The following is a 25,720-nucleotide window of genomic DNA, read 5'->3' as shown; positions in this document are numbered from 1 at the left end:
GAGGGTCTGCCTTCATCTGGAACCCAGCATCTCTTTCTTTCCCATTAGTTTCCCAGCACACCCTTGCCTTGGGTCAAGTGTGTCTGAGGAAGCATCTGGGAGAAAAGGGGAGAGGGCTTTGGGCAGGAAGGGAGGAGAGTTCCTTAGATCCTTGGGAAGCTTTGTAGCTTTCACGACGGGTCCATGTGCCTGAACTCACTGGCTGCTAAAGCACTGTGACGTAGGGGGCGTGCGGGTGCTACCTCCACTTTCCAGATGAGGCAGGTGCACGTGGGGCTGTCTGAGCCAGGCCCTCATGCTCTGGGCCCCGTGTTCATTCTGGGCTCATCTCCCTGCTCTCTCATACTGGCCTTGGGCTTCTAACCTCCCTGAGTTATGGGTCACTCAGCAGAAAGAGGTCTTCAAATTGCATGCATTTGAAGTTTTTAGCCCAGCTAAATGCTGCTTTAATTATTTCCATAAGGAAATTGCAAACTCATAGAAGTAGGAGAAGTGAATATTCAGATAACCATAATGCATCCTGTGGAAGGTATCCTCAGAAAGTCACACAGAAAAGGCGAGTCGCTTTCAGGGAAAAGGCTGTGCCTGCCTGGAGGGTCGGTGAAGAGTGATGAGTAGGAATGGGAAATGAGGAGACTTAAGACTTCTTGAAGCCATTTTATGTGCATTATTCCATTTGATTCCTGTCTGAACTCATTTTACCTACGTGGAAGTATCACGAGAGAACTGTTTATATTCAGACCTCAGGGGCTGGGTAAGAAACAACCTGGGGAGCATTTGCATATATTAAAAACAAAATGTCCATTTGATTTGGGACTTATCAACTCTAGCACTCTATTCCCCAGTCCTCCATTATTGGGTTTTCTCGACATCTATTGTATATGATTGAAATCATTAAAACAGCATTTTGCTGGGCGAATAACCTTAAATGTCTGTTTTCTAAGCCTCCTGTTACTGATAGTCTGTAATTCAGGGGGTTTGGTTCCCAGTCACTCCGTAATGGGGCAGCTGAGGAGGGTGTCTGCTCAGTGAGTAGTTAGAGAAGGGCGGAGGGTGAGAGGAGCCCTGCGGGACCCTCTGCCCTTCGTCCTGAAGAGAAGCGCCGTGGATCTGGAGTGTGTAAAGACCTGGGAGTCCTGAGCAGAGTAACAGAAGCTGTCATTGCACATTTGTGGCAGGTAGAACTGATTAAAAGGTAGGGCGCATGGAGACAAAGTATAGGAGTAGATTGTCAGGGGCTGGGAGGAGGAAGAAATGGAGATTGCTGATAGGTGTAGGACTTCTTTTTAGGGTGGTGGAAATGTTCTGGATTTAGATATTGGTGATGGTTGCACAATTCTGTGACTATGCTAAAAACCATTGAATCGTACACTTTAAAAAAGGTGAATTTTATGGTACATGAATTATATCTCAGTAAAGCTGTTATGTATAGAAAAGGAAAAAAAGGTAAGGGAGAGTCTCCACCACCTCTCCTGCATAAAGAAAATAAGGGGGGGAACTGCTTTATTCTCACTTCTACCCATCCCCTCCCGACACCCATAGCTATGTTAATCTTTCACTAAACCAATTTGAGTGTTTATGAAGGAGTGACAGGGAGGCAGATGGCAAGGAGCTCAGTCTCCCTTTTCCTTCTCATCCCAGGAGCTGAGAGGAGTGACTGGGGGCAAGGCCCCCCAGAGCCCTAAGGACCACACTGTATTAGGGTTGTGGGCACAAGGAGAGGATCTCCGCAGGAACGCCCTTTCCAAGGACAGTGCGTCCCATCTGTCCACCATTGGTATCTGAACCGCCCACAACACTTGTTCCTTTGGATAAAATCTCAAAAGGACCCCCCTGAAAGGAGAACTTGCTCCAGGCAAAGGGATCCCATCTGTCCCTCTCCACTGATAGCTTAGAACAAATTATTTTATCTGAGTCAATGGACAGTCCCTCAACAAGGCCTCACGTGCTGGGACATGGCAGACACATGATCTCCAGCCGGCACCTCAGTACTTTTCCAGATGAGCGATGCCGATAGCCTGCACACCTGAACCCAGGTGTGCATAGCCTCCCTTGATGCCTTCTGAAGGCGCAAGTTGGGGCTGGTCACCAGAGGAGAGGCCCTGAGGTGGGCACCTCCATTGAAGACACAGGTTACACGGGGCTGGGCTGAATTTACCTTCCAAGGAATTTACTTAGAAAATCCCAAGTCAAAGAAGGGGTTGTGCTAAACCCCAAAATACAATTACATGAAGTTGTGAGCCGTCTCTAAAAACTGAGCTAAATAAGAATTGAGTGTTCAGTGGGGGGAGAACATGCGTGCTTGAATTGAGGCAGCTTTAAAAAGAGGGCGCAGACACTGTCTAGACAATAGCAGATAGCTTATAGAAAGAGCTACATTCGTGAAGGTAGAGATGTCTTCAGAGGCCAACAGATAAACTTAGGGCCCTCTTAAAACTTCCCTTCTAAAATATGCCTAACAGCACTTACTTATAGGGGTGGTAGAATAAGTGCAGTGTTCCTTAATCTCTTTATGTGAATTTCCTGACTATTTCTTTACAGTAGGTATACATTTTCCTCCATGGACCGGGGGGGGAGGGGGGGGAAGCAAAATCTCCTTTGGGAAGAAAAACGTTTGGTAGCTTGTAAACTGTACTGAAAGGTGAACGTGTCATCTCTGGAGAGAGAGGGACGAGGCTACTTTTTATTTCCTAAGGCATACTTCTCTGAATTAAAAAATGTGTGTGGTAAGAAAGCCAGTATTTGAAAGCAAAGGTCTCTTCCGGTTAAGTTGCCCTCCTTTTTGAGCTCATGGGGTTTGCAGCAGAAAATCCGGCCTGAGCTTCCTCCTCCAAGAGGGGCCTCCAGAAACAGCCTTTTCCTCCGCCCTCCAGCCACAACTCTGCAGATCAACCACACACTGAAATTCCTCAGGGGCCTTTGAGAGAGGCTCTGGGAGCGACTGTGGCAGAAGTGTTGGCCCCATGGACCTGCCTGGAGCCAAGAGGTGGGATGTGCCTCCTGAGGTGTCTCTGCTTCCCTGCAGGTGGGCCTACCATGACTTCTTCAACCGGTACCGGGTGCTCGTCAAAAAGAGAGAGCTGGCCAACACGGACAAAAAGGCCATCTGCAAGTCTGTCCTGGAGAACCTCATCAAGGTGAGCTGCTGGGCAGCCCTGGGCTCCCGGAAAGGCCTAACTAGAATGCCTCAAGAACGGGGCCGGTGGGGAGGGCAACCATAGGCGTTTGACCCAATGTCTTTCATCCTCCTATTCTGTTTTCCTACCTGGTGACTGCAAGAAAAGCCCCCTGGCCTGTCAGTACTTTAAACAGAAAATGCAATTACTTGCACGGCCCCCTGGGGCTCCTGGTGAGGTGCTCCTGCCTAAGGCAGCTGGCCGGGATCTCTGGCTTTACAGAGGGGGCTGGGGGGTCCTTAGCTCAGCACACCTGCCACCTGCTGGTGGGGGCTCTGATCTGAGGCCCCTGCTCAGACTTGGAAGTGGGCAGAGGGGAAAGCAGATGCCTGTGTTGTATCTTCACTCATTGAATAGCCATCCTCAGGCCTTAGCCCAGGTAATTGGTTTAAATAAGGCAATTGAATTCGTGTTCTCATCGAAACAACCTGAAGTGATACTTGACAGTTGCGACCAGAGGACTGTAAAAGCGGAGCCATTGGGGAGTTTCTGTGAGGGACAAATCTTTGAAAGTTTCAATAGTTTCCAGAGTATTCAGGGATTACAGCAGAATATAATATTTAATGCTATCAACAAAAGGTTAAATTATATTTTTAAAATCTTCCCTTTAGGAAAATGATAGAATTAGGTAAATTTTAATTTTTCAAGTATTATTTTCTTGGAAAATCTATTCACATGGAATAGTTAATTGAGAAATGATCAGGATTTGAGGTGTTTTTCCTAATTGTGACACAGTCAGTTGAGCATCATTTTAACTACTCAAATTTGTAGCTATGCACAGTGTAGAATGTAAATGTATATGTAGTTTTTCATTTTTTTATTTTTAAAGAAGCTTTAGATTACATAAATGTTATATAGAAAATACAGGGGATTCCCGTATACCTCCCTATATATATAGTTTTGAGGTTGCCTTTTTGGAGTCCCGGTATTGGCTTTCCTTGCCGCTTCTCTCTCATGTAGAGAGTAGAGGTTGGCAGTCTGGTTAATTGGGGGTAGCTATTGGTTGAACTCTGGCTAGTTGAGGTTTTTGATGTGCTGTATCTATCAGTGTCTACATTTTAACATTTCACAGGTGAGAAAATCTATTCAAGGTCACCTGATTCCTGTTAGCATGGGGAAGCAGGGCTCTTTCTCCTTGCTGGCAGAGGAGCTGGCCTTTTAGGGTACAGTCAAAGCTTGCAGGTAGCCCACTGTTCTAGGGGGCCTCCTCCTTCGCAAAAGTCATAAGTTCATTTTTTCTTCTCCCCTGGGTTTCTCCGAGGTTACCAACAGAACCTTTGCCTCCCACACAGTAGGACCCTGCTCCAGACCAAGTGCCACTGCCCAGGGCGCCTCCTTGATGCGCTCAGGCCTCTGGACTTGGCCTGCCAGGGCTGCCTCCTCTCTCTGCTGACGAGGAGCCTACCTGCTTCTCAGTGCGAGCTTGAATGCCGCCTCTGCCCTCCGGCTTCCCGCTTTAGCACGTGCCTCTAGCCCCTGTGCGGCTCTTAGACCCTGCTGCGTGCTGCCGTGGCTCCGCCTCTGTGTGTCCTGACTGGCTTCCTCCCTGGTGAGGTTGCAGAGGACCATGTTTCTGCACTGACCCCTCCCCCCATTTCTGAGCACTGAGCCTACCTCGTGGAATGTACCCATTAAACATTTGTGGAATGAATGAGCAGAAGAATTGCCTAAAGGAAAATCTTAGGACTATCTGCTGTTTTCTCTGCCCAGAATTTGTATACCCTCCTTTACCTGCCTGGCCAGGTTCTCCTCCTCCTAAAGTGCTACAATGATTTCTGTGAAGCCTGTTCTGGCCTCCAGGTGGAGTTACTCCATCTTCTGTGGGTGGGTAGTACTCAGCTGTGCTCTGCCATTATTGTGTGTTGCATTGTAATTGAGGGATCATTTGTCATTCCACCAGACTATGAATGCCTAATGGCAAGGATCCTATTGTTGTGTTCCTAGCACAATTTCTGGTTGTCTTAGGAACTTTGAGATTGTGCAGGTGGTTGCACAGGTGACTGTCATATAGTACCCAGTAGGAGTCGGGCACTTTTCTAAGTGTTTCTTAGAAACACCTTGTCTCATCTCCTCCTCAGTCACCTTGTGAGGTAGATACAACCATCATCTCCACTTGACAGATGGAGAAATTGAGGCAGAAGATTGATGTAGATTGTCCAAGTTTGCCCAGGCGAACCCATGCACATACCCCCACCCTCTAAACCACAATGCCCACTGACCTCATCTGGTTGATGTCATCCTTCCTGGAGACTAAATAGGGAGTATGTGCTTCGGAACGACCCTGTAGACCTTGTATTTTCTCTCCTCCTTCCCTTGTTCTTGGGCTGTATCTGCTCTTGCAAAGTGACCTGGGACTTCGTGGTGAGAAGTTGCTACTCAGCAGAGCCGTGTGTTATCCTGAAAGGGCTGTGTGCATTTTAGAACGGAATGATTAGAAGAGAAGCACTAGGAAAGGTGAGGGATAGGCCAGGCAGCAGGCCCTTTATGGCCACATTTATTGGGAAACAAATAATGATGCTGAGGGACGCGTCATTCGGCCATTAGTGAGGGTTAATAAACCATTGTGACTGGATTGGGGAGCTACACGGATTCTTGTGGACTCTCCTCCTGCGAGGATTTAAGGAATGTCCCTTCATCCGTACCCTAAATGTGTTTGTACTTTAACTCCACTTGTATATGGAGTTCCTTCTACATGCTCTAACCTGGAGTGGTCAGTGTGAGGTTATAAAGGAGCCTAACGCGTGGGCCCTGCCCTCCAGGGCGGCTCATCAGCTAGCGTGATGATAAGACACCGTGTGGGTCAGCACAGCTAGACTGTGCTAGGGGCATCTGCTGGAAGCCCGCGGAGCATAAGGAGGAAGAGAAGGTGAGAAGTGGGACAAGAGACAGGGTGACGAAAGGAGCCGTGGTGTGGCATAGGAAGAGGCCTCTGGCCTGTGAGTTTCGAGCCTTGGCTCTTGGGTTCTAGTCCTTGATATTTTCAAGGTGGCTTTGATGGAGTCACCTCACCATTCTGGGTTTTGGTTTTATCATCTATAAAATCAAAGGAGTGGCTTAAAATGCCTTGGTAAGATTCCTTTCAGCTTCCTGAGTTGGTGACTCTTGCTGAAAGGTTATCAGAGATGACCTCTGATGGACAAGTGAGTAGGAGAGCCAGTGCTGTTCTAGGGGTTAGAAGCAGACCTGGAGTAGGAGAGGCACTGTTCAGAAACGTGGGCTCAGGAGAAGGCAGGAATCAGGCCTGCAGGGTCCTGCTTCGGTAGGTGGGGCCTTCAGAGAGATCCTTGTTTGTAAAATAGGTGGCTTTGAAGAGCAGATCACCCCCTTGCTGTGTGCACTCTGGCACCCTTTTGACCCAGGCTCTACTGAAGCCACCAGGTTTGTTCCCTGACCATCAGGGCAGGGCAGGGCAGGGTAAAGGCAGGGTCTCCGCTGCCTCCCAGCTCCCCGGAACCCAGTCCACCCCCTGTTCCTTTCAGCACATGCTGAGGGCCTACTGAGTACCTGCCTCTTGAGCAGAGGCACGAATGAGGAACGGGCAGCACGTTCGCGAAACAAGAACGAGGAGGAGACTTGATGACACTCTAGCTAGAAGCTGGGTCCCCAGCTCAGCCACAGAGGCGTAGCCCCCCCCCCATGTGGTGTGTGGATTGGGGCTCCTGCTCCCCTGTTACCCATGTGGGGCTCACTCCAGGAAGAATATTCTAGAGCTACTTACCAACGTGAAACATAGTCTGTGTGTATATGTTTTCCTGAGACCTTGACTCAAGACTTCCTTTCTTATTGTGGTTTGTCCCAGTGAGCAAAATTAGATTAAAGTTTATTTACAGAGAGCTCTCAGCTACCCACATGTTAGCACCCCAGTGTTCTATCCCAGGCTTGCCCAGGTACACCCTCCTGGGTGGTCATTGTTCACTCCCAAGGGTGAGCTCAGGGAAGGGCAACTAATTTTAACCTAAACAGATGGAATTAAGAAAGGAACTGTGCCTCCAAAACATTCTCCTACTATAGTCTCAAGCCAAATAAAATGTATTTGGGGGATTATTTATAATCTGAAATTACGCACACAACTGTATGGCCATTTGAGGATAATCTTTTGTTAAATATAAACCAGATTGGGAAACGGACTTGGCCCACTGGTTAGGGCGTCCGTCTACCACATGGGAGGTCCACGGTTCAAACCCCGGGCCTCCTTGACCCGTGTGGAGCTGGCCCATGCACAGTTCTGATGCGTGCAAGGAGTGCCGTGCCACGCAGGGTGTCCCCTGAGTAGGGGAGCCCCACGCGCAAGGATTGCGCCCCATAAGGAGAGCCGCCCAGTGTGAAGGAAGGTGCAGCCTCCCAGGAATGGCACCACCCACACTTCCCGTGCCGCTGACAACAGAAGCGGACAAAGAAACGACGCAGCAAATAGACACAGAGAACAGACAACCGGGGGGGGGGGGGGGGGGGGGCGGGGATTAAATAAATAAATAAATCTTTAAAAAATAAATAAATAAACCAGATCACGTCATTCCCTTGTTCACCACTGCCTCCCCCATTGCAGTTCCACGCTCAGCCCGCAAGGCTCTTGGTGCCGGGCTCCTCTTCTCCCCTCGTAGCCCTCCTGGCCTCTCTTTCTCCTCACACACACCCAGCTTGTTGCCCCTGCCGGGCGTCGGCAGCTGCTCTGCACCCTGCCTGGAGCCTCTTCCTCCAGACTTCTGAGGCTGCCTTTGCTTCGTTCGGGTCTTTGCTCAGACAGCACTGCCACAGATGCCTGTCTTGAGCATCTGTGTGACAGCCCATCCCACCTTTAGCGCCCAGTTCTCTTTTCTTCAGAATATTATCTACGTAATATTGTTTTTTGTTGGCTTGTCTGTCGGCCCTTACCATGTCGGTTCCTTGAGGGCAGGCGTCTCGTTGGCTGCTGAATCCAGTGCCTGTCCAGCAGCAGGGCCCCCATCTGTTAAATGACTGTTGAGCGAGTGTGTTTCTGAAGAGGAGTGGCCTTGTGAAATTTGGCAAGAGTGTTGTGCATTGGATGAGCTGGGGGTGGGTCTGGGGGGACACACTACCTCACTGCTCCACTGATGACAGACCAGCCCCCTTCCTGCCTCATCAAGGATCCCGATAAGTTCCAGTTTGGCCGCACCAAGATCTTCTTCCGGGCCGGCCAGGTGGCATACCTGGAGAAGCTGCGGGCCGACAAGTTCCGGGCAGCCACCATCATGATCCAGAAAACCGTGCGGGGCTGGCTGCAGAAGGTGAAATACCGCAGGCTGAAGAAGGCCACCCTAACTCTGCAGAGATACTGCCGAGGACACCTGGCCCGCAGGTGAGCCTTGGCCTCTCGTCGTCTGTAATTAGAGCAGTTTCCGTTAAATCCCTGTCTGCATTCTGGCTTTCTCGCAGCAGCTGGGCCCATCCCTAAATGCCCTTGTCACCTTGTCAGGGGTAGGTATAGGTCCCAGGTGTCCTGGTTCCCCCAGTCTGCCCCCGTTTCACCACTAACCTAGGGCTGGCTGGTTTTGCCTCAGCTTTTTCCCTGTGCCTAAACCCCCAAAGTAAAAACTCTTCTTTTAGAAAAAGAGAAAGTAAGCTTTGCTTACACAGTTGACTCACACTCAGCCTCACTACTGATGCCACCAATTTAAAACCTTGGGATGTGGGGAATTAGAGGAAAGATCGTAGGGCCTCCCTTTCTTCTGCATGGTGCCCAGCCCAGCCCCAGGCAGAAGAAACCCCCGTGTCTTATTTTGAACTTTGCCTTCCTCACTGACAGCATTGGGTGGATGAAGTGCTCCAGCAGGATGAGCTGCCTCCCCTGAGTCAGGGCAGGAGGACCCAGCCTCCAAGAAGGCTCCAGCCACAGGCCTTTACCTGGCAGGTTTTGGACTGAGACCTGGTTCAGGATCAGGGACCTTTCTGAACAGGAATTCCCTTGGGGAAGTGACAGTGATTGCCATAAAGTCTTGCACTTGGGAGCCAAAGTTTCACAGGTGGCTGCTCAGGCATCTCTGCTTGAATATAAAAAACAGGGGAGTTACAATCCCAGAGCAGGCATCCTTTGTATAAAAATTAAAAGATTGTTCCTGCTTGGCTCACGTCAGAGATGTTGAGTGTCATTAGTTACCTGCTAACTGTTGAGACCCCAGCTGTAGGACAGTAGCTAGAGAAATGAGAAGATTGTCAGTAGTTATCACCACTAAGGAGTTATTGACCTCCTGTGCCAACTAGTCAAATCCTCATTGAGTGTCCCACAGTACAGGGCTCTGCCCTAGGCGCCATGAGGGTGAGGGTAGAAAGCAGTGTGTCTGCCTTCTCCCTGCAGGGTCTTTATGTTCTTTATGTCCTAGTGGGTATGCAGAATCCACATAAAAACAAAGTACCTAAAGTAGGGAAGCGGGTGCCTTTAGCAAGCAGGCCATGTAGTAATCAGCTGGACGGGCCACTCCTTCTCTGGGGCTGCACTAGATCATTCTAGAGTCCCTTCTAGTTCTTAGCATTCCATTTTTACCTGGGCACTTGTGATGAGCCAGGCACCCAACAAGGCCCTGAGGAAGGGTAAAGAAAGGGAAAACTAATTTTCTGTCTCATTTGGGGGTGAAAGATACAGAAATGAAGCAGAGGACAGAGGATGTCCACATTCAGTGCATCCCAGGCAGAAAGGGCTGGGGTGATGAGGAAACAGGAACGGAGTGGTGTGGGCCCGAGGCAGGGGGTTTCATTCCGTCAGCCATACCTGCTCAGCACCTGGACGCCAGGCCCTACGGTAGGCATAGGGGATAGAAGGACGATGGCAGCCCTGACATCTCCAAACCTGGCTAGGCACAGAGGCACAGAGAGACACGTGTGTTGATGGCTTTGAGAACCAGGTTGCAGTGAGAGGCATGAAGGTGGGAGGGCTTGGGCAGGGATCACAGGGGGGTCACGCATTGAGTTTTAAGCCCATGAAAAGACGTTTCAGGCAACAAGGAGAAGCTGTTGCTGCTGTTCCGAGCTCCAAGTGCTGGTGGGTGAGGGTGACGAGGGTTTGCTTGGCCCGGGGTTCTCCAGGTAGAACCTCAGGAGGGGGGCGGGGATTTGTGTGTGTGTCTGTCTTCTGTCTTACAGTCACAAAAGGCTCAGAGGCCAGGTTCTGTGGTCAGTGTGGCCAGAGCTCGCAGGGTGTGTGTGTGTGTGTGCGTGCGCGTGTCTGTCTGTCTGTCTTACAGTCACAAAAGCCTCAGAGGCCAGGTTCTGTGGTCAGTGTGGCCAGAGCTCGCGGGTGTGTGTGTGTGTGTGTGCGTGCGTGTGTCTGTCTATCTGTCTTACAGTCACAAAAGCCTCAGAGGCCAGGTTCTGTGGTCAGTGTGGCCAGAGCTCGCAGGGTGTGTGTGTGTGTGTGTGCGTGCGCGCGTATCTGTCTGTCTGTCTTACAGTCACAAAAGCCTCAGAGACCAGGTTCTGTGGTCAGTGTGGCCAGAGCTCGCGGGTGTGTGTGTGTGTGCGTGCGCGCGTATCTGTCTGTCTGTCTTACAGTCACAAAAGCCTCAGAGGCCAGGTTCTGTGGTCAGTGTGGCCAGAGCTCGCGGGGGGTGGGGGGTGGGGGGTGGGGTGGGGTGTGTGTGTGTGTGTGTGTGTGTACGTGCGCATGTCTGTCTTACAGTCACAAAAGGCTCAGAGGCCAGGTTCTGTGGTCAGTGTGGCCAGCACTTGCGGGGTGTGTGTGTGTGTGTCTGTCTGTCTGTCTTACAGTCACAAAAGGCTCAGAGGCCAGGTTCTGTGGTCAGTGTGGCCAGCACTTGCAGGGTATGTGTGTGTCTGTCTGTCTTACAGTCACAAAAGGCTCAGAGGCCAGGTTCTGTGGTCAGTGTGGCCAGAGCTCGCTCCCTGATTCCGCCCATCCTCTTGCTTTCAGGCTGGCTGAGCATCTGCGGAGGACCAGGGCGGCTGTGACACTCCAGAAGCAGTACCGGATGCGGAGGGCCCGCCTGGCCTACCAGAGGGTCCGCAGGGCCACTGTTGTCATCCAAGCCTTCACTCAGGGCATGTTCGTGCGGAGAGTTTACCGCCAGGTATGTGGTTAGCAGCACTCTGGCGCTCCACCACCTCCCCCCAAAGGGCAGCAACAAATGGATCATCCCCACAAACCTCCGTGGGGTGTGCTTTTGTCCAAGTACCATCACGTCTTGGATATTACTGCATCCTCTCCAAAAGAACTGTGTGGTGGGAAGGATGCATGTTGTGATACCCTTTGCTCAGCTCAGTAGGAAGAGGTGGCTCAGAGAAGCTGAGGGCGTGTGGTGAGCCCACGACAGAGCCCGGTGGCTTGTGCTGGGCTCTTTCAGACTAAAGAGCTGCTGCATGCGATGTTAGACTCCACCTGGTCTGGCCTCTTCGTGTAGTGGTTAGGAACCTGGATCCCAGCCAGGTAAAGTCAGGAGAAAGGACCCCAACTCAGTCACCCTAGGCTATTTGCTCATCATTATTCCAGGGGAGCTCAGCTACTTGGGGCAGTGCAGTTCTGACACTACATGGGCTTCGGCCAGATCCCACAGGTTCAGAGCACAGTCCCCGCACGACCACCCTCACGCAGGTACCAGCCTCCAGCTTGGGGATTCTCAGGGCCACCCTTACTGCTGACCAATGACTACAGATCTGGGGGTTCCTACTACCATCCCAGGTGCAGTAATTTGCTGGAATGATTCACAGAACTCAAGAAAGCACTCAACTAATAGTTACATTTATAGTATAGCAAAGGACACAAATCAGAATGAGCCAGGCGAAGAGGTACATGGAGCAAGGTCTGAGTTTTCCCCACATGTGACCCTTCCATGTCCTGAGCACATGGAGTCAGGCTGCATCCCCCTCCCTGGTACACTAAGGTGAATTGCCAACCAGGGGAGCTCACGGGCTTTGTGTATGTGAGAGAGAGAGAGAGAGAGAGAGAGAGAGAGAGAGTGCAAGTGAGCACTCCAGGGGCTTTTGTTTTGTTCTGGGGTTTCAGTGTGGGGGTATGATGGACTGCATCAGCACCCACAAGGTTGACCTCAGTCTCCTCTACCACCCTCAGAGGCCGGGTGGATGGACCTGCTCAGCCCCCACCCCCAACACCCCCAAATCACAGGGCTGTTCCTTCTGGTGTGGCTGCCCCTCCCTGAATCATCTCATTAGCATGAGCTGACAGGTGGGGGAGCACCGGGCGTAGCAGAGGCTCCTGTCACTGAGGAAATGCCCGGGCTTAGCATTTACCTCTCAGGAGCTGGGACTGAGGCCAGCTGAGGCCAGCATCCTTGCTCTACACTTGGCCGGGAGCCCCTAAATCGGGACGTGGCTGTTCCACCAAACCGTACGCACCACTGGAGCTCAGGGCTAAGATGAAAGATAGATTGGAAGGAAATGTCTAAAACTTTTTTTTCTGAAAATAAACATCTGTCTTTTCTATGATCATATAAAGTATTTTCCAAACGATGAAAGAGAAGCACTCAACTGAAAGACAGTCGCACGTCGGGCAGCAGGTGTAGCATACCCTGATACAATGTGGAAAAGCCCAAGCCGGTGGGATAGTGTTCTGTGAATGTTCTTGGGAACGGTGACATCTGTGTAATGTCCCCGTGGAAGGGCAGGTGACGTCTGGGCAGCAGGCAGCACGGTACAGCACATGCAGAAAGCAGGCACGAGGTTTGCGTACCAGCTCTGTCGCAGCTGTGATGCTGGGCATAGTGATCTCTCAGCGTATTTGCTTATTTGTTTGTTCCACAAACATTTATTCTGCAGGATATTAGTGTGAGAACACTGATGATGCTTTAATTTCCGGAGTGGTTTTAAGTTGGAGGCCAGCTACTTGGTGTTAAAAACAGTGAATTATAATAAAAGCCAGGTGTGGGCTCTCCCCTTAACCCATTGTGGACCCTTTTCTGGAACTTTTCTCCTTACTGTCAACAGGGCGGGGTCCTAGTCTATTGTGTGTGGAGATAGCAACTGGGTAATCATTAGGCCCCTCCAGCTGTGGGGTTTTTAGATTATGGTTTCCTAATGAAAATTTTAAAAATAAACTAAAAATAAGAGTTTGATGACAGCTGATTCTCTGTGGGTAGACAGGCTGCAGAACCTACCTAAAATTTTTTCATAAAGCAAGCATCAAAGCTTTAAATCTGAGTGGGGAATGTGCTCCTTTTATCTCCTAAAACTGAGCCGCCCATGACACTCACCTCTAGGCAGCCGTGTAAGCTTCCCTTGCTCCCCACCGCGCCCCGCAAACCCAGGAAGCCGTGTGCTTGTCCGCCCCCAGGTCCTCATGGAGCACAAGGCCACCATCATCCAGAAGCACCTGCGGGCCTGGATGGCACGCCGGCACTTCCGGCTGCAGCGGGACGCAGCCATCGTCATCCAGTGCGCCTTCCGGAGGCTCAAGGCCAAGCAGGAGCTGAAGGCCCTCAAGATCGAGGCCCGCTCAGCAGAGCACCTGAAGCGCCTCAACGTGGGCATGGAAAACAAGGTGGTCCAGCTGCAGCGGAAGATTGACGACCAGGTCAGCTTCCAAATCCCCCACTGGGTGGCGGGGGATGGGGGGGACCCCAGGGACGTGCGAGAGAGGCCCATGGCTTCCTCTGGGAGCTGCCCGTGCCCGAGACCCAGGCAGGCATGGATGTCTTCAGGGTATCATCCCACTTGGCAAAAGCAGTGACTGACTGTGGGGGGCAGGATGACGGCCCCCAGCTCCATCCACTTCTAAGCCCCAGGCTTGTGGCTATGTTATCTCACATGGCAAGAGCAACCTCGAGAACGTGACGGGCCCAGTGTACCTAATAACAAAGATCCTTACGTGAGATCAGAGGCAGAGAAAGATGTGGGCTGGCAGGTTGGAGTGGGGGGGCACGAGCAGAGGAGGCGTCCTTTAGGAGCTGGAAAAGGCAACGGCACGGGTTCTCTCCGAGCGCCTCCCGAAGGAGCCCAGCCCCGCCGACCCTTTGTAGATTTCTGACCTCCAGTACTCTAAGGTAACAGGTTTGTGTCGTGTTCAGCCCCTGCCTTTGTGGTGAGTTGTTATGGTAGCACTAGAAGACAAATACACAGACCAAAAGCCGTGCTTACCTGCCCTGGCAGAGGCAGCAGGATGTAGCAACAGCAAGAGCTAGCGCCAGTGGAGGGTTCGCCGGGTCAGGCGCTGTCGCGGTGCTTTCTTCATATTAACTCGTTGAATCCTCACAATCGCCCCATAAGGTAGAGGTCCTCCTCCTCCTCTCACAGATGAGGAAACCGAGAGAGAATGTGACTTCCTAAAGTGACACGGGTAACAGGGGTGGGCCAAGACCTGAGCCCCGGCCATCTGCCGCCAGAGCCTGTGCCCTTCGCCGCTCTGCTCTTCTGCCTCTCTGTTGCGTGGTGGAAAGAGCGCTTGCTTTGGATTCAGAGAGAACTCCGTTCAAGTTCAGTTCTGCTGCTTAGAAATTAAGTGACAGACTTGGCTGCTCTGAGCCTGTTTTCTCGTCCTGAAGTTGGGGCTGAGAACACCTGCCCTGGAGGGCTGTGTGGAGAGTGCATGCTGTAACCCGGGTGGAGGGCCTCAGGCGTGCGGCCAGAAGCTTGGGGTGGTAGTCGCCCCCTTACCACGCTGACGCTTTTTCCTCCGTTTCTCTGCTCTGGCCCCCTACCTGTGCCAGCCATCAATGAGTAGCAGCTCCCTGCTTGAGTCCCTGCGGGGCGTGGGGTGCTGTGCAGGGTACTGCGAGGAGTTCAAGACAAGCACAGGATGCTCGACTCCCTCCTTCAGGTCGGAAGGACCAGGCCGGCTTGAGCACCCACCCAGCACCTATTTCTTGGTGGCCCAGGCAGCCAGGCTCCTTCCCTCCTCCCCCTGCAGAAGACCATTGTTCGATGCCTGCTTGTTCCAGGTGCTTTGTTAGGCTCAGTGACTGACACCCCCTTTCCTCTGTATTATAAGGTTCCATCTTATCCCCCTCCCCACCCCTGCCCCGGACAACAGCAGAGGAGACTCTAGTAATTTTCTGGGTACCCACCATGTGCCAGGCCTGTGATGTGTTTTATGTAGCTTTCCTATGGATCCTCCAGACCATTTTACAGATGAGAAAATTGTGCACCAAGAATATCAAGTACCTTGTAAGGCCACAGAATTAGAAAGTGCTAGAACCAGGATTCCAACCCAGGTCTGTCTGATCCCACAGCCATAGTGAGGGTGATGCCAGTCTTTTAGCCCCTAAACATTACAAAAGTCTGTCATTTCTTGGGTGCCAGGGCTGCTAAGTTGGGTTTGCTGAGCTGAGAGCTGGCTCACTGTTCCTCTGCTCAGGCAGGAGTATTGAGATCGCCATGGGCTCAGGCTTCTGCCGTGTCCTTGGGGGTTTCAGGTGCCTCTTGGAAAAGGAAAGGACAGAGGGTCAGGAAGCAGAAAAAGTGTGTGATGGTTTGGGGTTGTGAAGATAGATGAGTTGGGACCATCAGGCACTGCCTTGTAGTCTGCTTGGTTTTATTGTATCTATTCTCTGCCAGACTTTTTAAGCTCCTCATGACCCCAGTAGGGCAAGAAGATAATACACTTGGGAAACGGACTTTGGCCCAGTGGTTAGGGCGTCCGTCTACCATATGGGAGGTCCGCGGTTCAAACCCCGGGCCTCCTTGACCCGTGTGGAGCTGGCCATGTGCAGCGCTGATGCGCGCAAGGAGTGCCGTGCCACGCAAGGGTGTCCCCCGCGTGGGGGGAGCCCCATGCGCAAGGAGTGCGCCCGTGAGGAAAGCCGCCCAGCGTGAAAAGAAAGAGCAGCCTGCCCAGGAATGGCGCCACCCATACTTCCCGTGCCGCTGACGACAACAGAAGCGGACAAAAGAAACAAGACGCAGCAAATAGACACCAAGAACAGACAACCAGGGGAGGGGGGGAAATTAAATAAAAATAAAATCTTTAAAAAAAAAAAAAAAAAAAAAGAAGATAATACACTTAAACCAGGTGTCTGATAAAGGTGCACAGGTATCAGTGGGATATACATGTTTCCCTGCTCTTGGAAAAGACAGGGCTCTCAGAGAAGAGACCGATTCACTGGGTAGTTAGGTTCTTGTGTGAGTCCACAGGGTGTCTTCTTTGGCTTGGCTCTAATGGAGAAGCAAAGCAGAAAGCCCAGGCACAGTGGGAGGACCCCTGGCTCCTGCCCACAGGGGTGTGCCGGGTCAGGGAGGAAGGCACAGCCACCAGAGGGACAGAGGAGTGGAGGGGGAAAGTTCTGGTCTGTGGGACTGGCCATTTGAAAACCACAAACACAAAGTGTCTGAAGACTTTTTTTTTTTTTTTTTTAAGAGTGATTTATTTATTTATTTCTCTCCCCTTCTCCCCCCGCCCCAGTTTGTCTGTTCTCTGTGTCTATTTTGCTACATGTTCTTTATCCGCTTCTGTTGTTGTCAGTGGCACGGGAATCTGTGTTTCTTTTTGTTGCGTCATCTTGTTGTGTCAGCTCTCCATGTGGGCAGTGCCATTACTGGGCAGGCTGCACTTTCATACTGGGCAGCTCTCCCTATGGACACACTCCTTGCACAGGGGGCTCCCCCATGCAGGGGGCACCCTGCGTGGCACAGCACTCCTTGTGCGCATCAGCACTGTGCATGGGCCAGCTCCACACAGGTCAAGGAGGCCCGGGGTTTGAACTGTGGACCTCCCATGTGGTAGACGGACGCCCTAACCACTGGGCCAAGCCCCGCTTCCCTAAAGGCTTTTCTTTTTATCACCGCCACCACCGCCTTTTCTGGGGCTGTAGCTGTTTGGCCAATAAAGATGTCCACAGAGTCACATCTTGCCAATTAACCATCCCAGGAAAGCGTGATAGAGGAAAAAGCCGGCATTGCCCCACTGCTGCCCGTCAGGAGCCCTGCATGCTGGTGCAGCCTCCTCAGCCCTGAGACTCCAGCCAGAGAGGCCCTGCATTGGCATTGCTGATATCTGAAGTTGACTTGACAGGTTAAAAAGGAAATCTGGTATTTTACAGTGCACATGCTCGAACATCAATTGACAAGAGAAGCTGGTTCTTAGAAACAACTTTTTGCCTTAAGCTTCCTGCTTGGCAAACATCTGTGAGTTGTGGCAGGTGTTGCCCACTCTGGGCGGGGGTACCTTTCGTGCAGAGGGTGCTCAGAAGCACTTTCTCACACCCCTTCCCATCCTGCCTATGGGCCAGCCGCTGTTCTGTGTGCCTTCCACATATACTCGCTCATTTAATCCTCCTCACAACTCTGAGATGAGTATTAATACTCCTATTTTAAAGATGAGGCCACTGAAGCACAGAGAGGCATGACTAGGATTGAAACTTGGTAGTCGGTTCCAGAGCATTCTGCTACCTCAGACCAAATTGTAGGATCTGTGCCCCTGGGCAGGTTCTTGGGATGTACAAAGGGAATTCCTCAGTCCAGGGGAAGGCTCTTAGACTGGTTTTGGCTCGGCTTTCCCAGTGAAGTGTGTGACCCGGTGTCAGAGAACGTGCTTGGTGCTCTGTCATAAGAGGGACATCTGTGTAGCCTGCGTCCCAGCTCTTTAGAGATGCTTGTTTCTTAGAGTCTAGCAGTGGGTGCCAGCCTTTTGGAAAGTGAATGGCATTCTTTTCTTCCCATAATACGTGGAGAGAACTTGCACAGCTGCTCTCCTGAGTCATAAGGTTGTTAAGCCAGAAGGAGAGAGTACACATGAGCCAGGGCTGCTACAGGTGAAGGCACCCAGGGTATTTGTCAGAGCATGGGGTAGTGGACAAAGTCCAGGCTGGACTGAGGCCTGGCTTCTGCCTCAGTTTTACTCACAGTTGGCACTGTTGGCTTGGCAGTGTGGCCTTATCTCTTACCTGAGATTCTTCACAAGGGATTGTCAGATCTCTAAGGCACCTCCTAGCTCAAAAATTCTGATGGCAAGATTTAGCTAACATGTGGCTCCCAACTCTAGGCTGTATGTACTGTATTGCAGATCGCCTGGGAGAGCTTTTATAAAAGTATCCCCAATACCAGAGCTCAGGGAAGAAGAAAAGTGAAAGATAAACCAGGGTACGGTTAGCACCCAAATTCATATTGCAAAATCTAGTATACCGTGATAGACAAAACACAAATCTGGCACTGAGTTCCCAAGCAAACAAACAACAAAATAAGGAAACAAGGTCACTTTCCTCTTGGAGTACTTGAGGGAGAAGCAAGCTAGTTTAGGAGGGCCGGAGCTGTCCCTGGTGCTGATTAGGTTTTCCTTTCCTTTGGCTTTCATAATCTGTGATGTAATGATTCTCTGCAATACCCTCTAGCGATAGAAACAGTGACAGTTTCTTGTGGTCCTATCAAGTAAATATTTAGGTGGTTTATGGGGAAAAATAATCCCTGATGTAAACAACGGACTATAGTTAATAATATAACGATAATATTCTTTCATCGATTGTAACAAAGGTACCACACTAATGCAAAGTGCTAATCATTGGTAAGGTGATATATGGAAACGCTGTATTTTCTACATGATTTTTCTGTAAACCTACAACTTCTCTGTGTAAAAAAAATTTTTCTTTTTAATAATTCTTGCAAGGGGTCAAAATGATGTCGCCCATGGATTCTACTCTCTGCCACCGGACTTTATTCAAGCTCAATAGGTAGAGTAACTAGGCCAGTGGAGCCTACAGTTTTTTATAATGAAGGTCAAATTTCTTAGACCTTATAAGATTGTACTTAAATATATTTTATCTGAGAAAATGTGATAGAAAGCTATTAATTTAGTAAGACTTAAAATAAATGAGTCAGTACACCTAGTAGGCACTCAGTAAATATGTTAGGTTTCTTCATATTTTCTGATTCACAAGAGCATCATACACTTTTGAAAAGTAGCCTGTTGAAAGTCTCAGCTTGTTGGCCTTTCTGTGCCTCCCTTTGCTCCTCTGTGGAATGGGGATATGAATCATCCATCCCAGAAGAATGTGTTGATTTTCAGGGACAGACAGTCCTGCAGGGGTTTGCTGGCCCCTCCTTCCCCCACTGGGGTCTGTAGCCCTTAGACTGGAAACAGCCCTGGGCCTGTGCAGGCTGCTCCCTGCACAAGGGCACCTGGCTGCAGGAAGAAGGGGGCTGGAATCCAGCCACGCTCTGCCCACCTGCCCCGAGGCGAAGTGCTGCCTGAGGAAAGGGCGCTGTCTGCTCCAAGCCGTCACCCCTGGGGCTTTGTCTACCCAGAAGGGCAACTCTGGAGTTCATCTTCCAAGAGATGGTGCCTTTTTCTGCTTTACACAAAAGTGCTTCTGAGCCAGCTGAGGCCCTGCGATCCCTGCCTGGAAGAAGAGGTAGGTGCCGTCTCTTTCAGGCAGGGGTAGCATTTCATGCATAAAAAATACCTTGACTAATCAAACCTTTGAGGGGAAAAAATGACCTTTCGAGAAAGTAACAAGTAGCATAGAGCCCGAGGCTTATCTTCCCAGCCAGGCTCCTGGCAGCCAGTTGAAGACAGGCCTGTGCCTTCAGCAGTCGGCTGAGCCCAGAGCAGAATGAGTGTCCTCTCAGGACTCCGAGGAACCCAAGGAGGACAGAAGCCCCTAGAAAGCCCCAGCCCTCTCCACCCACAGTGGGTTGGCTGGCCCCCTGGTGCCAGGACAGGACTGGCCCGTCTCCAGGTGATGCTGTCCAAGGCAGCTGTGGGGGGCTTGCCTGACAGCACAGGGAAGGTCCTGGGGTCTGGCCATAGACACCTCCAGGCGTGAGGATGGGGCTGGAGACTGCTGAGCCACTCTCGGGGTCTTCCTTTCTGACATCCCAGAAGCACAGCCAGAGCATGAAAAGTCCTGTGTCAGTTCCCAGTGGTTATTTTTGGATGCCAATGTTGTTGAGATACAGAGCTGCCCGTGCTCTGCTGCTGAAAATCTTCCCACCCAGACCACAGGCAGCCAGTAAAAAATTCAGAGCAACTCTCCAAGGGACTCCTTAGAGGACTCCAAACAATGAAGTAGCTGCATTTCTTGATCACTTACTGTGTACCAGTCACCCAGCTGAGCACTGTCTCTCTGCATCCTGGTAACAACCCTGTGAGTGAGGAGTTACTTTTATCCCCACTTACACACAAGGAAAGTGGGGTGCATAGAGGTTGCATAACTTAATCAGTGAAAGACCTGGATTTGAACACACTTAACCCCTGCCCCCCCCCTCCCGACAAATTCTCCTTTACATCAGGGTGTGTCCAGAGCTGGACGCCATCAGCTACCTGTCGGCAGAGCAGAGTTCTCCTTGAGGATCTGCCAAGCAGATGGCTGTGCAACCCTTTATTTTGTAGCTCTCCCCATCCTCCACACCATCCTGACCTAGGGACCCCCCAGTCCAGTCCTCTCCCCTCTCTCCTGAGCAGACATGAGGTCAGGGGGCAGCTCGCGGCTGCTCCAGCATACATTCCCTCTCTGAATCCCCTCTCCCCCTGGTGCAGACACTCTTCAGCCTCCACTGGAGAACCAGACCAGAGTGGGTGGTCCAGACAGGTACTGGGTTTTTAAAACAGATACTGTTTAATTGGATTTCTTATTTGTGATTGGTTAGAGGAAGGCGCATAGCCAGACCGGACATATGGCAGGGAGATTGTAATGGACATTCCCATGGCGTGAGGGAGTGTCTTTATCTTCCGTGTCAGTGCAGGAGTGCACTTTGCACCCTGACACATGGGTCACAGCCTGAAGACCCCACAGTGTGCCAGGCATTGTCTTGTATCCAGCAGCTTTTCTTTTGCTTTCCCGCATTTCTTCCCATGAAGTTTAATTTTTTTAATCATTTATTTTTGTGTGTGTTAGAGCAGTTGTAGGCCTACAGAAATAGGGAGTTTAATTTTTGATGTGAATTAATAATTGATTCTTGACACCCCGGTATTTTAGCCAATAGCTTGTTCTACTTGGAGCCCCTGCAGAGAATAACAGTGAAGAATAATCAGTGACTATTTGTTGCTTGCTTATTTGGAGAACCCTACTTCTTCCTCTCCAGTTTTCCCTACTGACCACTTTTAGCTGATATTCTCTCGATTTCTGTGGTGCCAGTTTCTGCCCCTAATTTACGGTTTAGTGCTTGGCACTGGCTGTAGGTTCCCAGCATTTTATGCAGGACTCTTACCGTATGGCCCGCTTCCCAGTCCCCTCCTTACCTGACTCCACGTGAGTGACACATCACACCTACAACTTTGGTTGAGTGGAAATGTGATTGGGTGGCCAGCCTGTGGGGCAGGGACTGGACGCCTCTACTCAGAGCGCTGGTTTCTGGGGTCAGAGTCTTGCAGGGAAAGCCCCTGCTGACAGGTGGTGAGAGCGATTCCTAAGCCCCCTGAAGGGCCTCCTTGGCAGAGGGGATGCTGAAGGGGTCCTTTGTCTCAGAGCCGGCGATTAGGTTGCAGCCGTGTGTGCCAGTGATTCCCCGGGTAGGAAGGCTCACTGCGAAAGAACCCGAGAGGCAGCAGCAGCAGGCCCAGGACGCTGTAGTTCCCGGCTCAAAACTGAGAGCTGCGCATCCCCCATGGAAAGCTAACTGCCGTCAGCTTCCAGTGCCGCACCTGCTCACAAACGCTCCTTGGACTATTTTAGTAACATCGGTATTGGTGTATTTTGTTTTCTTGTATTCCTGCTCGGTTCACAGAAGAGTTTGTTAGGGAGATGCCAGGAAAGCACTCAAGCATGTAATGATTGTGAGATTTAATTCCACCTTGGTAGCGCCTTTCTCTTTTTTAATATCACCTTCATGCCTTTTCCTGGTCAAATGACCCCTCTCTCTCTCTGCCTCTTTCTCCCCTCTGCCTATTTGCTGATGCCCTCCACAGAACAAAGAGCTCAAGACAGTGTCAGAGCAGTTGACCGCGATCACCTCCATGCACACCGTGGAGGTGGAGAAGCTGAGGAAGGAGCTGGCGCACTACCAGCAGAGCCAAGGTGGGGACGCCAGCCCGAGGCTGCAGGAGGTTGTTGAGAGCCTGCAGACGGAGCTGCAGAGGGCCCACTCAGAGCGCAAGGTCCTGGAGGATGCCCACACCAGGGAGAAAGATGAACTGAGAAAGGTAAGTGCAAGGCCAAAGGGGTGTCTGCTTGGCAGGGGCCTGCAAACACAGAGCACCCCTGTGATGCTCTTCCTTCTTTAAGCTCTAAAATTGCCGTGGGCTCTACTGGAGCTCCTGCCCACAGGCTGTTCTGTCCCTCTGTGTTCAGACTGGATTATGGCCCTGCTTTGGGGGAACAGCATGCGTCCATTCTTCCACTGAGTGCTGACTGTTCCTGGAGAACAGTCATTTGGAGAGCTGGCACTCCTGTAGAGGGATACACTGTGGCTGTCAGCCTTTGAGCATCTTCCATGTAGTCTAGAATTAGTCCCAAGGCTCCTCTATGACTCGAATCCCTGTTGGTTACTCTGGTAGCAAGAGGGACGTTAGAACTGTTCCTGTCATTGCCCTCAGGGATTCGGGGCAACTCTAGACATCTGGACTAGTCTTACCCATAATAAACCATTGTACTTTGGGGAATGTTCCTAAAGTTTGAGTACTGATAGTTTCAGCCTGGCTCACCTACTCTCTACCCCATAAAATAGAACTTCCTGGGATTTGCCTCCACTCTTACCTCCAACATCAGGATACAAAGACCAGGAAAGTCCCCGAGTGCTACTGGAGGGCCTTTCATGGACTGGGGGCATGGCTGCTCCCTCCCCCATCTCTACAGGTATCCAAAGCCCAGCAGGGAACTAGCATGCTGCCCTCTTTCTAGTCCCTGTCTTGCGTTAGAGAGTCCCATTGGGTTGGGAATCTGAGGGAGGGACTCCATATTCATAATGTTCAGTGCATAGAAATCAGGGCAGGTTAAATTCCGGCCCTGGTCTAGATCTTGGGATACCCAGATCCCCATCCTTGGCCTACCACTACCACATGCAGTGGTCTTCCTTCCTTCACTGGGGGGAAGGGGTTGGTCTAGAGCACCTCTGTGGCCCTTTCTAGAGTTGCAACTGACCAACTCCATGAGATTGGATTTGATGGCTTCTGGAAAAAAAAGAACCACTTCAGCCCTGCTATGTAGTTCCTTTTGTTTTCTACTACCCCATTTTCTTCTCCTGGCCTGAGCCCTCCAACAGCTGCGAAGCATACAGGCTCCCATTTTAGATGAGCAGCCTGTAAGACCAGCTTGTGTTCAGCTTGAATGCATCATTTTCCTGCCCTAGGCAGAATGTCATCACCTTCAGCCTTGTTTTCACCCATGTTCCAGGGATTTCCCAGAGTCAGAGGTGGAGCTAGGTGGGAATATGTGAAGAAGAAAGTAAGACATGGGATTCCCCATGCAGGCAGCCTGGCGTAAAAGAGACCCCCCACCTAGTGTGTGACTTTGAAGCACCACAAGACCCTCTGCCCAGATGTACCTGCCAGGTTACCCACCCAACACCCTGCCTGAGACTGACTTCATTATCTCCTGTTAAAAGGCAGCTACAAGCTGCAACCTATAAATGTAGAATTCATACCTGTGGTCTGTTTACTCTTGGGAGCAGATGGATAGACAGATGGACAGGCAGATAGATGGTAACCCTTCCATGTGAACAAATGATGAGGTAGAATCCCAAGGCAGAAAGAAAAGGCCAAGGGTAAAACTGGAAGCTCTTGAACTTTGAAATTGGTGACACAGGTGGAAAAAAGAAAAAGTTCCCTATCTGTGCATCTTCCGTCCAGATGAGACACCTGGTCAGCCAGGTAACAAAGCATAGCTACACAGCCTGGGTCTCCTGTCTCTGCCCTCATGGAGAGTGCTTGGCTCCTCATCTCCCCAGCCACCCTTCCCTACATCCCATGAAATGCTGTAACCTGGGGACTGAAAGGACTTTAAGAGATTCGAGGTGTGAGGCGCAGCAGAAACCAGGAACTGAGGTGGTGCAATTGACAGAGAACCTCTCTCCCCATCAGAGGTCTCCAGGATCGAACCCAGGTGAATCCTAGAGGAGAGAAAGTAAAAAGAGAAGATAACACAGACAGCAAAAACAACAGGGCAGAAGGAAGGGAAGGGAGAAAAATAAAGAAAAAAATCTTTAAAAAAAAAAGTGTTTACAGTATGACAGAGTGAAGTAGAGAAGCGGATTCCATCCCCTTCTCCCTGAAAAAAAAAAAAAAAAGTTGCTATTTCCGAGTGTGTTGACCTGGGAGAGCTTGGACATCAAGAAGGGGACAATAGGAGTGCAGGCAGAGCAGAAAAAGCACCTTCCTGGACTCCAAACGTAAGCAAATACCAAGTCAGTAACACTTAAGAATAAACAGGCATCCTTGTAGCCTGCAGACCTGAGTGGAATGTTCACCTCTTTCCAGGAAGAGAAAAAGTACAAGCAAAATCTCCTCCTGCTCCAGGATCTCTAAAACCTTTTCTTTGGGAGTAGGAGGGGGGGATTTGTTCTTTTGTCTCCTCTGTCTGGTCAAGGTTTATTATTTATCAAAGGCACCATTTCCAGTCTTAATAAATGCTGAATAATCAGACAATTGGTCTCCTCTGGGACTTGCCTGGGCACCTTTGCATTGAGTGAGATTGATGCAAGGGAAGTGCAGAGTGGGAGCTGACTGCGGGTAGATGTTTAAGTAATGGATTAATTTCTGTCAGCAAAGGAAGCAGATGTATCGGAACTGGCAACCTTGGAAGACTTTGAGCTCTGCACCCTTGATGTTAATTGGCAGGTCATGTGGCCACCCTGCTTTAGCCTGTGTTAAGAACAGGCTTCCCTGGGGGCAGAAAGTCCCCTCCACATCTACAGAGCCCTGGGCAGCACCCCTACCCCCACCCTCTCACCAGGTAAATTGGGTGACAGCCTTTTCTACTAACGGCATCCGTTGTTTTGGCCTCTCCCCAGAGTGATCCATACCTAGGCCTTTAACTTCCTTCCCTTTTAGCCTGGATGTGTATGTTCTGCTCTTTTAAAGTTATGAGTGGTCCCTGTGCTGGCTGCTTTGTGCAGCTCCGTGCTTTTGTATGGCTGTGCTTGATGTCCCTGAAGAAAGAGAGGTGGCTCCTTGGCACAGAGGTAACCAGCTTGCCATCCATAATCTGCTCTGGGAGTTGCTTGGTGGGATCAGGAGCAAGGCCTGGCTGAGGGCAAGCCATGGATAAGGAGTAGCCACAGCCAGGTGCCCGGCTCTGGGAAAGGGGCCCTTGTGCTTGAGGGGTTACATAGCAGGTCCCCAGGCCCTGAGCGTTCAGATGGGGGTGGGGGGTGGGGGGCTGTGCCTTATATTATGTCTTCGGGTATGGAACCACCAGCCACTAGTTGGTTGCCTTGGGTAGTTCCAATAGAAAGGTTTTGGATTTGAGATACTTCCAGAGCGAAATAGACCTGACCTTGAGGAACCTCTCACAGTTAAATGTTTTGAGCCTTCTCTCTGAAGAACTTCTCTTGCCAGGCAAGATTCAGGGTTGTGCCCTCAGAGGCTCCAGGATCCATGATTCTTAAGGAGGTTGGTTATTGGAAAGGAGAGCGCTGCCCAAATCTGCAGAAGGACATTGTCTCAGTGCAGAGATGCAGAAGTTCACGGTCCTTCACTTGGCAGATACTAAGTGCCTGTTGTGTATTGGGCACTGTTCTACACCCTGGGGCAAAAGCTCATC

The 25,720-nt window shown here is 50.8% G+C and overlaps 1 protein-coding gene across 1 annotated transcript in view; it reads left to right on the top strand.

Moving 5' to 3' along the window:
- The window catches only part of MYO5B (myosin VB), a 373,786-nt gene that overhangs the window by 289,546 nt on the left and 58,520 nt on the right, over positions 1 to 25,720 (top strand). Inside the window, exons 18-22 of the mRNA XM_058277683.2 lie at positions 3,026 to 3,137; positions 8,282 to 8,493; positions 11,059 to 11,215; positions 13,432 to 13,671; positions 21,931 to 22,164. Of these exons, the coding sequence (XP_058133666.1) occupies positions 3,026 to 3,137; positions 8,282 to 8,493; positions 11,059 to 11,215; positions 13,432 to 13,671; positions 21,931 to 22,164 (955 nt within the window). The remainder of the gene's footprint in view (positions 1 to 3,025; positions 3,138 to 8,281; positions 8,494 to 11,058; positions 11,216 to 13,431; positions 13,672 to 21,930; positions 22,165 to 25,720) is intronic.

Source organism: Dasypus novemcinctus, chromosome 16, assembly GCF_030445035.2.
Source record: "Dasypus novemcinctus isolate mDasNov1 chromosome 16, mDasNov1.1.hap2, whole genome shotgun sequence".
Taxonomy (NCBI): domain Eukaryota; kingdom Metazoa; phylum Chordata; class Mammalia; order Cingulata; family Dasypodidae; genus Dasypus; species Dasypus novemcinctus.
This window is presented reverse-complemented; position numbering and strand designations above follow the sequence as displayed.